Source organism: Lissotriton helveticus, chromosome 2_1 (assembly GCF_964261635.1).
Source record: "Lissotriton helveticus chromosome 2_1, aLisHel1.1, whole genome shotgun sequence".
In the NCBI taxonomy this organism is placed as follows: Eukaryota; Metazoa; Chordata; class Amphibia; order Caudata; family Salamandridae; genus Lissotriton; species Lissotriton helveticus.
The window spans coordinates 950,591,459-950,606,449 of record NC_136059.1 but is presented as its reverse complement, the minus strand read 5'-3'; the positions used below and the strand labels follow the sequence as shown (position 1 = coordinate 950,606,449).

General features: G+C 40.7%; 1 protein-coding gene across 2 annotated transcripts in view; it reads right to left on the bottom strand.

Annotated features, from left to right (window-relative positions):
- Positions 1-14,991, bottom strand: part of LOC144819553 (fructose-1,6-bisphosphatase isozyme 2) — a 415,645-nt gene that overhangs the window by 191,638 nt on the left and 209,016 nt on the right. For both annotated transcript variants that reach the window (XM_078677393.1, XM_078677392.1), the window contains exon 6: positions 6,002-6,121. In XM_078677393.1, the coding sequence (XP_078533519.1) occupies positions 6,002-6,121 (120 nt within the window). The remainder of the gene's footprint in view (positions 1-6,001; positions 6,122-14,991) is intronic.

Genomic DNA, 14,991 nt, shown 5'->3' with positions numbered 1-14,991 from the left:
CTGAGTATACCCTTCCACGCTTATGGTGGACAAAATGATTCAGAAAAGGGGGTGGTGATGAACAGATGTGAGTCCCTTGCTCATTGCACAATCAGGATTCAAGCAAGCCGGGCCGAAGACGGCTGTAATGCCAGAAACCGGTCCCCGGAAGCTTGTTTCCTTCCCAGTGTAAGAACTGGCTTTTGTAGTCTGGTCTGCCCTGTTCCCATGATGCACTGGGCCAGGGACAGACTAATTTGCATACAGCCAGGTTCTGAAACTGGGATGGTGCAATGAGCTAAAAAACGGTGTTGGATCTAGCCCTGATCTCTTGACTGGGTGAGAGTACTCTGCTTAATTCAGAGACTCTGTCCATCACCACCCCTTGTTGTAAATAATTTTGTCCACCCTAAGCGTGGAAGGGTATACTCAGATGTGAGTCCCTTGCTCATTGCACCATCAGGATTCAAGCAAGCCGGGCCGAAGACGGCTGTAATGCCAGAAACCGGTCCCCGGAAGCTTGTTTCCTTCCCAGTGTAAGAATTGGCTTTTGTAGTCTGGTCTGCCCTGTTCCCATGATGCACTGGGCCAGGGACAGACTAATTTGCATACAGCCAGGTTCTGAAACTGGGATGGTGCAATGAGCTAAAAAACGGTGTTGGATCTAGCCCTGATCTCTTGACTGGGTGAGAGTACTCTGCTTAATTCAGAGACTCTGTCCATCACCACCCCTTGTTGTAAATAACTTACTATAAGCTATAGCGACTAGTCCTTGTTTAATGAACATGTCCTTATTAGGGGTGCCTTCCAATGGAGCTGGATGGTTCATCTCTAATAAGCGGTCCGGGTTGTTCTAACTACCAATCAGTGGGGAGAAGACAGGCATGACAGATTACAACGGGGGACAAAGGTCCGCACTACCTATCTCACTGTTTGCAAAGACTAGACAGAATATGGCTATTCTACGTTATTTGCAAGCAGAGAACCTCAAAAGAACTATACTCCAAACAATCTATGTTCGGACAATCAATCAATGGGGAGAAAAATAGGTACGACAGATTACAATGGGGGACAAAAGTCCGCGTTACCTACCCTTCACTATCCGCAAAGGGGGATAGAATATTCCTATTCCTCCCCGTTTGCAGGCAGCGAATATCTCAAAGAGCGACAATGCAAATACTAGTATTTCAATCAATCAAACAATCAATCAATTCGCAATTCGTCGTGTGTCACGACCTTACCCGGACCGCATGGACAGTTTCTTGTCTTCCGCTTCCAGCGCCCGATCGTCCTCTACTCTCTGCTGCTACCGCGGCACTCCTGATGGTTCCCAGTCAGGACCGTAGATCACTCGGGAGAGGTCTGCTTGGAACCAGTGAAGTTCGGATGATCGGCTGTCAGACGAGGGTCTATCGGACAGGAGCTCTCCCGATCGTTGCAGTCGTTCACTCTGTCGTTGGAACCTCTCCCACTGGATCCACGTGTCGCTGATGGGCCCCACGTTGGGCGCCAATTGAGGAAAAGTCAGGAAAATGGTCAGGCGATTTAGTCGATGTTTCTTAAGTAATTTTGCCCGGCGTTAAACGCCTCTAATACCATACGAAGTTTATCAAATAAAGAGGCAGGCGCTGGAGACAGGAAGACAGGAAACAAGTTTTATTCCGACGGAGCAGAACACATCAGATCGGACAACAAGGTATCGTCTCGAGGTGCTCTCTTTAGCCTCTCTGAGGCCTGGCCTTTTATACACTGGTTTACGACATGTGACCATTCTTTATTACAATAAAGACATTGTGAAGTAATGAAAAATGACATCCCCGGTATCCCCCCAGTTCCGGCTCATTCCAACACGTGGCTACAGTAGAGGTCCTCACCCCCCATACAATAGGAGGGGGCTATCACGCAGCTGAGTGTTCCGCCGATTCCTTTGGGTCTCAGGGGGTGGGGAGGTCATGATCAATAGTAGCTCCTTTGGAGAGGGGCGAGTGCATACAGTAGTGGGCAATAAACTGTATCCTCAGGCCAAGGGATGACCAGCGGTCCGTGCAGACAATCGGGCTCAGAGGAAGGGGTCATCAAAGAAGGGTATTCATGGAAGGAAAGGAGGTGTTGGTCAGGCGCGGGGTGTGATTCCCAGAGGCAGAGTCATGCGGAAGAGGAGGGTTCATGACTTGTGCATGTGAGCGCGGGGCAGCCAGGGTGCATGGGGGATGCTTGCAGGGTCAGGGAAGTGCGCTGATGATCGATCGTGAACAGGGAGACCATGGTACCTAAAATGGCTGTCGTGTATGTTCATACATGAGTCTAAGGAATGGGCAAGATGGCGCAGATGATGTTCAGTTCACGAACTAAAATTCCACAACCCGCAGTATGCAAGGGGAATTAGTTCCCCCTCGGCAAAAAAGCCCGGGGGCTGCGTTGCAGAGAGGTGTAAAAGAGGGTGTGGCCTCATTACACCTCTCTGTAATGCAGCTCCCTGGCTTATACTGGAGTCTCCTGGTGGGCTAGTTGCCCCCCAGGGACCCCTAGTATGCAAGGGGAATTAGTTCCTCCTCTGCAAACGTGCCAGGGGTTGCGCTGCAGAACGTTGTAAAGAGGGGGCGTGCCCTCTGAACACCTGCCTGCAAAAATGTAGCTAAATCAGTATAAAAAAAATAACAATTAATACATTTAAAAATTGTCATTTAAAAAACCTTCGAAATTCAATGAAAAAAACATAGGTTTCAGGCCATATATAGTTAGGAATTAGCATTTTAAAAAACCTTGCAAATTCACTGAAAAAACCATAGGTTTCAGGCCTTATATAGTTAGGAATTAGCATTTAAATAACCTTGCAAATTCACTGAAAAAACCATAGGTTTCAGGCCTTATATAGTTAGGAATTAGCATTTAAAAAACCTTTGAAATTCACTGAAAAAACCATAGGTTTCAGGCCTTATATAGTTAGGAATTAGCTTTTAAAAAACCTTTGAAATTCACTCAAAAACTATAAGTTTTAGGGGTGTTATAGTTAGCTGGACATTTCACTCATACAAAACCATTGAAATTGCTCCTATATAGTTAGTTGTACTAACTATATTTCGCGCACCCGCAATCCACTGCTGATGATGTCACATATTAGATCATTCATGACATGGTCAGTGACATCACTTATGACATCTCAAATGACATCACTGATGACATCACTGATGACATCATCCACGTGACAATCACATACACCTTTTCATACACTATTACAATTTTTCATCACTCTTTGTAAAATACAGAGTATCACATTTGAATCCATTGTCACAGCAATACAAGTATCTAAAAATCCACTCAGTGATTCATAGATGTATACACACATCTAATCACTTACCTGTGGATTCACTCATACATGCTGTCAATGAACAATAGAACACTATCAAAAATACTTATACACCTATATCGACATTAAACAACAGCACACATCCTATTCACATATGAAGTCATCCTACTCACTTATGGAAACAATGGATCATACTTACATATTTCCTTAGCAAAACACTTATACAAACACCACTTCATCTATTCATTTAGATAGTAAGTCATACTTAGTGAATTATAAAATCATTATTACAAGTATACCGTTATCCATACAGTCACTCACACAATCATTGAGTCTTATGTATACTTATTTATATACAACAACTGACACATACACTGCCTTTTATTTTTCTAGTTTGTTGGACCTGTACCATTGAGAAATATATTTGCTCATCACCACACCCATAAAGAGATTCACTCACCCAAACTGTTAGAACATGTAGTTTTAACTTCATATATCTACTGAATCAACTATTCACACATCTTTGGACAGTCACATACCCCCCACCGAACCACACACACTTTCACACACCCATACAAATACTCAGTTAACTAATCAATAACTAATATAGACTTTCACATAGCTAGTAACCAACTGTAGAATCAGTTTACACAACAACTGACAAAGTGATACAGATATTCACACAGTTTAGTCACTATCCACTATATTTAGTGAGACATTATAAATTGGCCAAGTAAACAGTCAATTACACCGCTACTAAATCCTCCATCCAAATATTTATTTATATATATCCACTCATTCTTCAATGCAAATTGCTATATATATATAATGCATATTTAAATAACGAAGCAAACCACATTCACTGGATGATGTCATCAGTGATGTCATTTGAGATGTCATCAGTGATGTCACTGACCATGTCATGAATGATCTAATATGTGACATCATCAGCAGTGGATTGCGGGTGCGCGAAATATAGTTAGTACAACTAACTATATAGGAGTAATTTCAATGGTTTTGTATGAGTGAAATATCCATCTAACTATAACACCCCTAAAACTTATAGTTTTTGAGTGAATTTCAAAGGTTTTTTAAAAGCTAATTCCTAACTATATAAGGCCTGAAACCTATGGTTTTTTCAGTGAATATATATATAACCTAGGTAGCTATAGTTAGAAGCAAGTTTTCACGTAGTAAAAGCATTTTTTGTTTTGCCAATGACTTTGGCGTTGTTTGACGGATCTTCACGAAATTTTCAAAGCTAGTACGCAAGTTAGTTCAGCTGGTGTCTGGTATGTTTTGAGGCGATTCGTCAAACGGTGGCTGAGAAAAAGAGGGATCCCAAAGCTTTTTGTCCCAATGCTATAGCTATGGGGATTTGGCAGTTTTTGAGCATGACTACAGCCCGAACCGCTGAACATAATTACACCAAATTTGGCACAAACTAGATCTTATTCCAGAAAGAGAGCTTTCTGTAATTTGGTGTTAATCTATTCAGCAGTTTTGGAGTTATTGAAGACACAAAAATTGGTATATCGAGGGACGCGGCTCTTTCAAGGACCCAACGGGTATCCACACACAGGTACCTGCGGGGGATTCGCGGATACCCGTGGATGCCTGTGGTTTGAATGAGAAAAAAAACTCACACACTATACTCCTTACACGCACAGCCTTTGGCTGTGCTCAGCATGGGGTTGGGTGCACCTTTGGCCGTGGGTCGTTGTATTAATGTACAGTAAATATATATTACTTTACTTTTCAATTATGTAAATAAAAACATAGAAATTCACAGAAAAAAAAACAAGGCTACAGGGACTTTATAGTTAGGTTCACATTTTGCCCACACAATACCATGGAAATTTGGCACTCATAGTCATACTTATGGTTATACTTATCTGAAGGAACTATAACTTGTGCCGTTCAGTAACTTTAGGCCATGAGTTTCAGTCTCTTAACATACGTATTGCTATAAGTATCACTATAGCCGCCACATTTCTATGGATTTGTGTGGGTAAAATGTGACCTTAACTATAACGTCCCTGTTACCTTTATTTTGTTCAGTAAATACATATATATATTTCCAGAGGAAAAGCATTTTTGTTTGGATAATAAATTTACCACCATTTTCTTGGTCGTGGAGTATTCCTTCCTTATTTGACATCTTGCCACATACTACCAGTGGTCAGTTGTGTGTCTCACATGAATGAGTGTGGTTCCGATGTATCTAGCAATGCTTTTTATGTTGAAAAATGTGATGCCTTGTGTGATGGGTGAACTGAGGGACACTGAATAAATGCCTGGCTTTTATGTTTCACAGTAAAAAACTCAAAACACTAACAATTTGTATAATCCATAAAGGAAGTTTTTCACTGCTTAAACAATACAATGAAAGCATCGACTCAGTTTCTGGCTATTATGAAAATGACTGGAAAGACATACACTGGGCTAATGAATTGTGCTCCAGTGCCAGCAAATTGCAGATTGCACTATGCAAATAACAGTAATGAATAACAACAAAGTTAAGTTAAAGATTTGTGTTTAAATGTTTGAACACATTTTGCAGAACATGGAGAAGATGATTGGTGGATCACTCAAATGAGCAGAACCATTTGGGAATTAGGACCCACTGCACAAAGTTAATGAATTTATAAGCCTTAAATGCATGTAGGCTGTATTAATTCGGAGCAATTGATAGGTGATGCATGAGAGATTTACCTTCCCTTTGGGGCTCTTCTGATTTGCTGGGTACATGAAGATCCCACCATATATAAGGGTCCGGTGCACATCAGCCACCATGGATCCCACATATCTGGAACTGTAAGGAGAGCTGCCATCCTGTAACAGAAGAGACGACAGGCTGAAACCTATGGTCTTGTTTTATCGTCATAATGCATGCAACATCGTTATGTGGCATGTGGTGTAGATCAGACTGTGTGACCCTTTGTATTGGATGGATGGGAATCATATTCTATTGGAAACACATATTTGAATTATTGGCCTATTGGCAAAATGTATACATTACTAATATCTTTCTTTTTAATTTTATTTTGTTATAAATGTTTAGGAAAGCTCAAGCCTTAGTAGCCAACACCTGTAGAAAACAGAAAAAAACTATAAAGCACTCAGCAAAGATCTACATTTTACAGGTAGATAAAATATCCCTAACTTCATAAATGTAATTCAGAAAAAGGCTTACACTTGTTACAGAATTAATTTCTAAAAAAGGTTCACATTGTGAATAGCAGTCACTGAACCACTTTAATACCAAAATGTTCTGCAAATTATGTGTTCCACAATCTTAGTGAATACATTGTATTTTACAACATAAAGATTCTAGAATCTGGACAACAGTTGTGATGTAAACATTTCTTCAGAAAGCCATTTTTTCCATGAAGATAATCCAGTTTCTTCCCGCCAAAAATAATATTTTTAAATAATGTAATAGGTTTTACACAATATAAGGCACTCCAAATTAAGTAAATAGAATAATGGAAATTAAAATTGTGAAACTTGATTCTATTTCATAACTAGGCTCTGTAGTTTGAATCATCAGAAGCAAGATACCTCGGGCCCCAGTTCAAAAGCATTGCCCACATCATGAGTGTCGAAAGTTCTCCTGCGTGGCTCAGATCTGTGCCTATTCCGGTATTTCACACTAGAATACATTTATATTTAAAGAATCTAAATGGACATAGTTTGCATGGACAGTGGTTATCCTGAAAATCTGTAAGGAATACGGACCTCGAGGTCCAACTGTAGAAATAGTGTGACCCCGGAATATTGAGGTAGGAATATTGATTGCACCAAATATTGTGGACACTATATCAAAGGACAAAATATCGAAAGGTAAGTAAGTATAGATTTTCTATACTTAACTTCAGATACATGTACCTTGATGACATATATATATATATATATAAATATATATATATATATATATATATATATTACCTACTGGCGGTCGCCAGTAGGTATATATAGTTAGGATTTTTTCTCTATGGGTTTTTTGAAAATTCTATGTCTAATAACTTTGGCGTTTGTGGACGGAATTGGCTGAAATTTTCAGGAAAATGGCACATTTTGTTTCTGAGCAGCCCTTGAAAATTTGGGGGGGGTTCGTCCAGTGGGGGCCGAGAAAAAAGGGGGGTCCCAAAACGTGTTTTTAACATTGAGTTTTCCATAGGGCGGTTGGCCTCACTTTTAGCCCGAACGGCTGAATGGATTTGCACGAAACTTGGCAAAATTGTAGGGACTGGTAGCCCGATGTGCCTTTTGTAGGTCTCAATATATGTGCTCCAGTGGATTTTGAGAAATTAACGTTTAAAAAAAGATATATATCTGTAACAGCGGACCGGGCAGCGCTCTGGTTCGCGGACTTTTCGCGCAACGGAGCTTTGTGAAGCGAAGCTGATTGGTTCTCCGGCGTCTGTCAACATTCCAAACAGTCCGTAGCGGCCGCCATCTTGTCTCTCGGTAGGATCGAGAGACAAGAGGAGGTCAAAACAAAGGGGGAAATAACTATAAGGGGGCATAGTAGATCCTCGCTGACCCCCTAGGTTTGATGTGGAGGTTTTAAAAGGGCCCCGCGGGGCAAAAAAAAATAATAATAATAATAATTGAACGGCTGAATGGATTTGCACGAAACTTGGCAAAATATTAGGGACTGGTAGCCCGATGTGCCTTTGCTAGGTCTCAATATATGTGCTCCAGTGGATTTTGAGAAATTAACGTTCAAAAAAAGATATATATCTGTAACAGCGCTCCGCTTCGCGTAACGGAGGTTTGCGAAGCTGATTGGTCATTCTGTCACTGGGCTATAGTTGGGCTACATCTGGCTGATATTTGGGCTACATTTGTTTTTTTGTGTGTCTGGCGGCCATCTTTGGGCTACATTGGGCTACATTGGGCTTCATTGGGCTACATTCGGCTAATTAGCAAATAGCTCATCGCAAACTAGGAATGGTAAAGAATCGCTATTTATTCCTTAAAGTTCGCTATTTAGGAAATGCAAAAAACTTTGATGATATATATGGCGGTTCATCTCTAACAAGATAAGAAGCATAGGGATACATTTATGATGACTGGCGCATCACCAGGGATGTGTTAGTCATTCTGTGCCGCTGTTCCGTCACCTATGGTGTGCTGCATTTACAATGCGGCGCATCATGGGGCAAAAACAGCACAGATGCGTGATGTATCTGTGCCGTAAAGGTGGCGCATTGCTGGAGTTGTATCGCAAGTGTGATGAAGCTCCAGCAAGGGTCGGGGGTGCCCCTGTCGCAGGGTTTCTGTTCTCACACAGAACTGTGGACAGAGGATTGGAACCTCGGCGAATGCATTGCTGGAGTTGTATCGCAAGTGTGATGAAGCTCCAGCAAGGGTCGGGGGTGCCCCTGTCGCAGGGTTTCTGTTCTCACACAGAACTGTGGACAGAGGATTGGAACCTCGGCGAATTAGGGTGTCCCAAAACTCATGTTAGTAATCAAAAACTCCTTAGCAAGCTAGGTACAGTGTCACATTGGATATAACAAACTCTCAATGTTTAGACAATCCAGAATATGAACTTATAGTACCTCAGGATACGTGGAACTCATGAACAGTCGGTCGTTATAGATTTCTTAGAAACCAGAAAATGGAGTTAAGAAGAACAGATGTGTATTTGAAATGTTTATTTACTAATGCCGTCTTCTCAGGCGTAGTACCTTAGATAATAAAAGTACACATATTATCAGTAGCAAAATTACCAGCATAGTTACTAGTACATAAAAAGTGAATGGTGATAGTATGTTAACATGCTGTAAATGAATAAGAGTTAGCAACACTTATAAGCAGCCGCGGGCCGTGGAGGGAGTTACGGTGAGGCAGGGAGGCGGGGAGGGGGAGAAGCAGGGTGGAGAATACAAGTACACATATTATCAGTAGCAAAATTACCAGCATAGTTACTAGTACATAAAAAGCGAATGGTGACAGTATGTTAACATGCTGTAAATGAATAAGAGTTAGCAACACTTATAAGCAGCCGCGGGCCGTGGAGGGAGTTACGGTGGGGCAGGGAGGCGGGGAGGGGGAGGGGCAAGGTAGAGAGGGCTCCACCCTGCTTCTCCCCCTCCCCGCCTCCCTGCCTCACCGTAACTCCCTCCACGGCCCGCGGCTGCTTATATCTCACCCTCCCTAATACACATATTATATTATTTGCTAAGAAGGTCTCTTTGTGTTGGTTTAGGGCGTGCCCATACTTTAGTGTCTTAGATTTGAAGGAATCACATCAGCATACACCAGCTCTCTCTTCATGTGAACCGCATCAACTGTTGTGTATGTGTGTTCGGCAAAGCAATATAAAACTCGCCTCATGCCCAGAATTAGCAGAAGTTGCACTTATGTTATGAGTATGAAGTCGTGGAGATCAGACCTCATAACAATTCTGTATCGTGTTGTTCTTGAAACTTTAGCACTCGCTGTACAGATATAGTTTAACAAGTAAAGCAGATAGTAGACCAATAACATATTATTCTCATGTAAACCACGATGAACTACTAGGTGGAAAGCTAAAGCAACAACTAAGTGTCGTGTGCAGAAGTTGCAAAAAAGGAAAAATGGCGTTTAAACCGGTAATGAGCCCATGCTAACTTAACACGGTGTAAAGATATCCAGGACCTAGATGACACCTCCTCATGATCCGGAAACGAACTGAATAAGATAATAGAAGTGCCATCTCATGAGAGCAGATTGCAAGTTTATATGTGGACGGTCCGCAAGGTAAAGCATTAAAAACTAGGAAAATTTAATGCTAAAGAAAAATAAAACAGCCAAGTACTTTATCGAGTCTTAAGCCAATAGGCAAGGTAAATAATAAAAACTTGACAAATAAGTTAATGAATTGTCAATGAAATGCTAGTACTCAGCATATCAAACATGAAAAAGGTCTATGACATAACTGTGTATGCAAAATAAGCTGCAACAGCCTCCAATAGGAAGTCACCGTCTTCATCCGAAAACAGTTCAGCCATCCAATTTAAAAGCGGAAAAGAACATACGTGCTCTCCCAGCACCGGATCCTCTATCACCATCAGAGGACAGCTCGGTGGGTTTTCAAGAAAGCTCTGTTCCAAGAAAGACTGTGCTGCCGCCAGTAAATTCCAGGGACCAAGTAGTCCATGCATCAATGCCACAGCCATAATCCTTTCGCCAGGACAAACCAACTCGTGAGTAATGATAGGAGTCATCAGCTGATTAAAGTCGACGTCAGGAGAAACCGGTCCGCAGAGACACAAATCAATGGCCCAATCGAAATCACAGGTCAGGCAGTGAAATACAGGCTGGATACAGGTGAAGTAGGAGAACCGAAAAGATAATCCATATGCCGTGCTTAATATCGCCAACGGCATTGTGCCATAATATTCTAGCATGCGATTGCGGAACAGTGTCAGCAGCTGCAGGGTCGGAGGTTGCATAGGAGGGACATCCATATTTAAAAATGTAAAAAAGCACAAGAGCGTCCGCTGGTAATGCAAGTAAAAATGCCAATCCACGAACCAGAGTGCAGAAAATACAATGAAAGGAAGCAGGGATGACTCCAAAGATTTTCTCAAATGAAGTCACGAGGCCACTGGTAACAACTTTAAAAAAGTGTGTCAGGGACTTTGTGGAGGATGCGTTAAAGATAGTCGGAAACATGTTGCTGAAATTGAAAGGCAAATCTTAATTGAAAAGGGTGTGCACCTCTGTACGGGTGTTCGCTATGTGAAGTACGAAAGTTTCACGGGCCGAACTCAAGGCCACCTCTCTCTGAGACAAAAGAGCTCTTATTCTTGCCATGCCGTTGAAACGTGTCCCAAGGTTGGTATTTGTGGCCAGATTGAAAACTCCCTATGTTCATGTGTGGGAGGAAATAGAACATTTCTGCAGCAAATAACCCGTTCACTTACTGTTACGATAAAAGGAATACTTTTAATTAACTCAGAACAATCTTCATTATTGAGCATCAAATAACTACCATTTTCCAACAACTTGAACGTGGGGATGATAGCAGGAACTGGCGTGCCTTGCAACACGCAAGCCATATTTGGTCGGTGTTTGTTGCATGAACCGTGTAACTGTATGTGCCTACACATTAGTGAATGATCTGGCGTCTCAGTGCATTCCTCTCCATTCAGATAAACTTCTTGATCATCTTTGAAACATCTGTATGTGTATGGAAGCGACCAGACCTCATGAAGAAAAGCACTACCTAAAGGTTCATAACGACCTATTGGTATATATTTCATACAATTTGAAAACTTATATAAAGCAAAAGGCAGCGTTATTAAACCGTGGATAAGGCATGTTGTCAAAAAACCCGCAATCCTCTGCTGATGATGTCACTGAGCATGTCATGAATGATGTAATATGTGACATCATCAGCAGTGGATTACGGGTAATAGTATCTCTAGTTTACTCCCCTATAGCTGTCTTTATTTTAACATAAGTGTGTGTTTCCCTCCCTTATACTTACTGTTTTTGGTTCGCTTCCAGTTCGCGTACCGGCGAGCGAACTAGGAAGCGAACTAAGAGAAATAGAGGTTGGCACAGTTCCAAATATTGTACCAATTTTTTAATAACGGGGAGGTAGTTCTGAAAAGAACTTTTTTTTTTTTTTTCTGAACATTTTTTTACTGTTTTTGAATTTTTCGGAACAGTTTTATATTTTTTGGGGTTTTTCTTGGAGGGGGCAATGAAAACGATTCATTGTAAAGGGCTCAACAGGAGCAACAAAACAAAAAAAAGAAGTATTTATTATTTTGGGCGTTTCGGACAAACTTGCATATGATAGTCAATAGCTCTGTTGATCAGAGTGATGCTTCTTTCTCCGTAGGAAATGAATCCATCGCAAAATACGCAGGTGTGTTTTACTTCACCAAATCTCATTTGTATATTTGGCACCATCTCCCTGCCCTCTGGTCCCGTTACTTCCGGTACAACAGATCTTCTGGCCATAATAGGGAGATTATCTAGGTCGTTCCGAAACTGTGCAGCACTGTAGTTGTTAGGATGCCACCTAGTCATATGGCGATGCATTGTGTAGTTTCCGAAACTGTATTTTTTGTCGGTCCCTCTGGACAGTCTATCTTGACATATAAGGCAAGTTACGTATCTTGCATTTACTTTTTTCTGACCTTTGGGAATTTTAAAAAATTGCCAAATGAAGTTTTCTTTCCGGTGAGACGTCCTGGGCTGCTCAGGCAAAAACTGCCTCTCTTCGTGCTCGTCCTCCTGTTCCTCTTCTTCTTCTTCTTGTTGAATTATAACTTGAGCAGGTGGTCCACTCTTCCTTGGATGTGGTGGAGGTGGTGGGGAAGCACCAGCTGAAGCTACTAAAGAAGCCATTGCTCAGTGATCACAAAGGGTCTTTCTCTCACAATGATGAAAGTCAGAGTGAGGAAAGAAGGAGGGATTTTCATCATTTGGGAAAAACAAGAGTTCTCAACCAATCAAAAGTGTTCATTTTAGATTATATGACCTAGTCTTACATCATTAGGAAACCAAAAGTGAAATGAACCAATGAAAAGTGTTATTACCAAGTCACATGACTTGCTGTGTTTACGTTAAGCGCTTTGCAGGGCCTCCCGGTTTGCTTCCAGAAACCTGCGCTTTGCGACTCGCTTCGCGTACCAGTTCGCTAACGTAGTACGTCATATGACGTATCACGCGACAACGTGAAACGTCATGCGGACGGGAGGCGTCACGATGTTGTTTTGTAACGCGGCACTTGCGGTAAAGAAACGTTTACCGGCTCGCGGTCTATTTCGCGGCATCAAGGTCAGCTAACGGGAAGCTTCCCGATTTGCGAAGCGGGAACGAAGAAAAAAAAATATTTTAAAAAAAAATTATTCATAAACATATAAAATATATTTTTGGATTTAAAGAAGAATACATTTTACAGCTACAGATATTAGCTGTTAAAAAACCAATGAAATTCACAGAAAAAACCATAGGTTATGGACCATATATAGTTAGGAATTAGCATTTACAAAACCTTGAAAATTCACTGAAAAAACCATAGGTTATAGACCATATATAGTTAGGAATTAGCATTTACAAAACCTTGAAAATTCACTGAAAAAACCATAGGTTATAGACCATATATAGTTAGGAATTAGCATTTAAAAAACCTTATTTTACTCACACAAAACCATTGAAATTCCATATATAGTTAGTTGCACTAACTATATATCGTGCACCCGCAATCCACTGCTGATCATGTCACATATTACATCATTCATGACATGGTCAGTGACATCACTGATGACATCACTGATGACATCTCAAATGACATCACTGATGACATCACTGATGACATCTCATTTGACATCATTCTTGTGCTAATACGATAAACCTCTTCAGACTCTAATATAACCTTAGATACACTCAGTGTATACAGACACTCACACACTGCCACTCATCCATGGAGTTACTCACACACCCAGTCAGTCATGCAAAGAAACAATCTCACCTCCATTTCTTCAACTATACAGTTAAACACACCTTACTTATTGAAACATATACTAACACATATTTACTCTCTTATACAATCCCTGATACAAGTTCACAATGATCGATACAACCACTCACTCATTCAGTGGCTCTCATGCACAGTTATTTATATATGCCAACTCTCACATGTACTGTGTTTTACATATGTACTTACTATGACATGTAGCATTGAGATATCCATTCACTCATCAATACACTCATGCACACAGTCAACTGCCCATGTAGCTGTTTCCACATGCACTCTTGAACTCATACACCTAGTGAATAAACTGCTCACACATCTATGCATAGAGTCTCACACCTTCCAGCCACCCCCACACAAACTCAATCTCCCATAGAAATACTTGGGCAACCAATTAATAACACATATAGCCTCTCGTATAGCTAATGATCAACACATGCAGCAGTTTACAGAACAACATACATAATGATGCACAAATTAAGACAGTTTAGTCACTAACCCATGCATTCAGTGAGACACATTTAATCACTCACTCATACAGTCAGTCATGCACCTACTAAATCCTTCATCCAGACACTTATACATCCACTCAAGACATATTTTAACTTTACAGAAAAATACAGTCACTGGATGTTGTCATCAGTGATGTCATTTGAGATGTCATCAGTGATGTCATCAGTGATGTCACTGACCATGTCATGAATGATGTAATATGTGACATGATCAGCAGTGGATTGCGGGTGCACGATATATAGTTAGTGCAACTAACTATATATGGAATTTCAATGGTTTATGTGAGTAAAATAAGGTTTTTTAAATGCTAATTCCTAACTATATATGGTCTATAACCTATGGTTTTTTCAGTGAATTTTCAAGGTTTTGTAAATGCTAATTCCTAACTATATATGGTCTATAACCTATGGTTTTTTCAGTGAATATATATATATATATCTTCAAGGTGCATAGTTGTAGAGTAAAACTACACTTCCTCTATATGCTCCTTACTTTGTGATATTTTGTCCCTCAATATTCTGTCCATGATATTAGTGTATCTCGACATTCAATCATTTGAAAGCATTGGCTTGCATCACGTTGCAAAGTCACAAGGACAGCACAATTAGTCAGACAACACACATTGTTTCAAATAATATAGTGTAATATGGTGTATCATTTTATATATATAATAATTTAACTACATTTTATTGCCATTTAA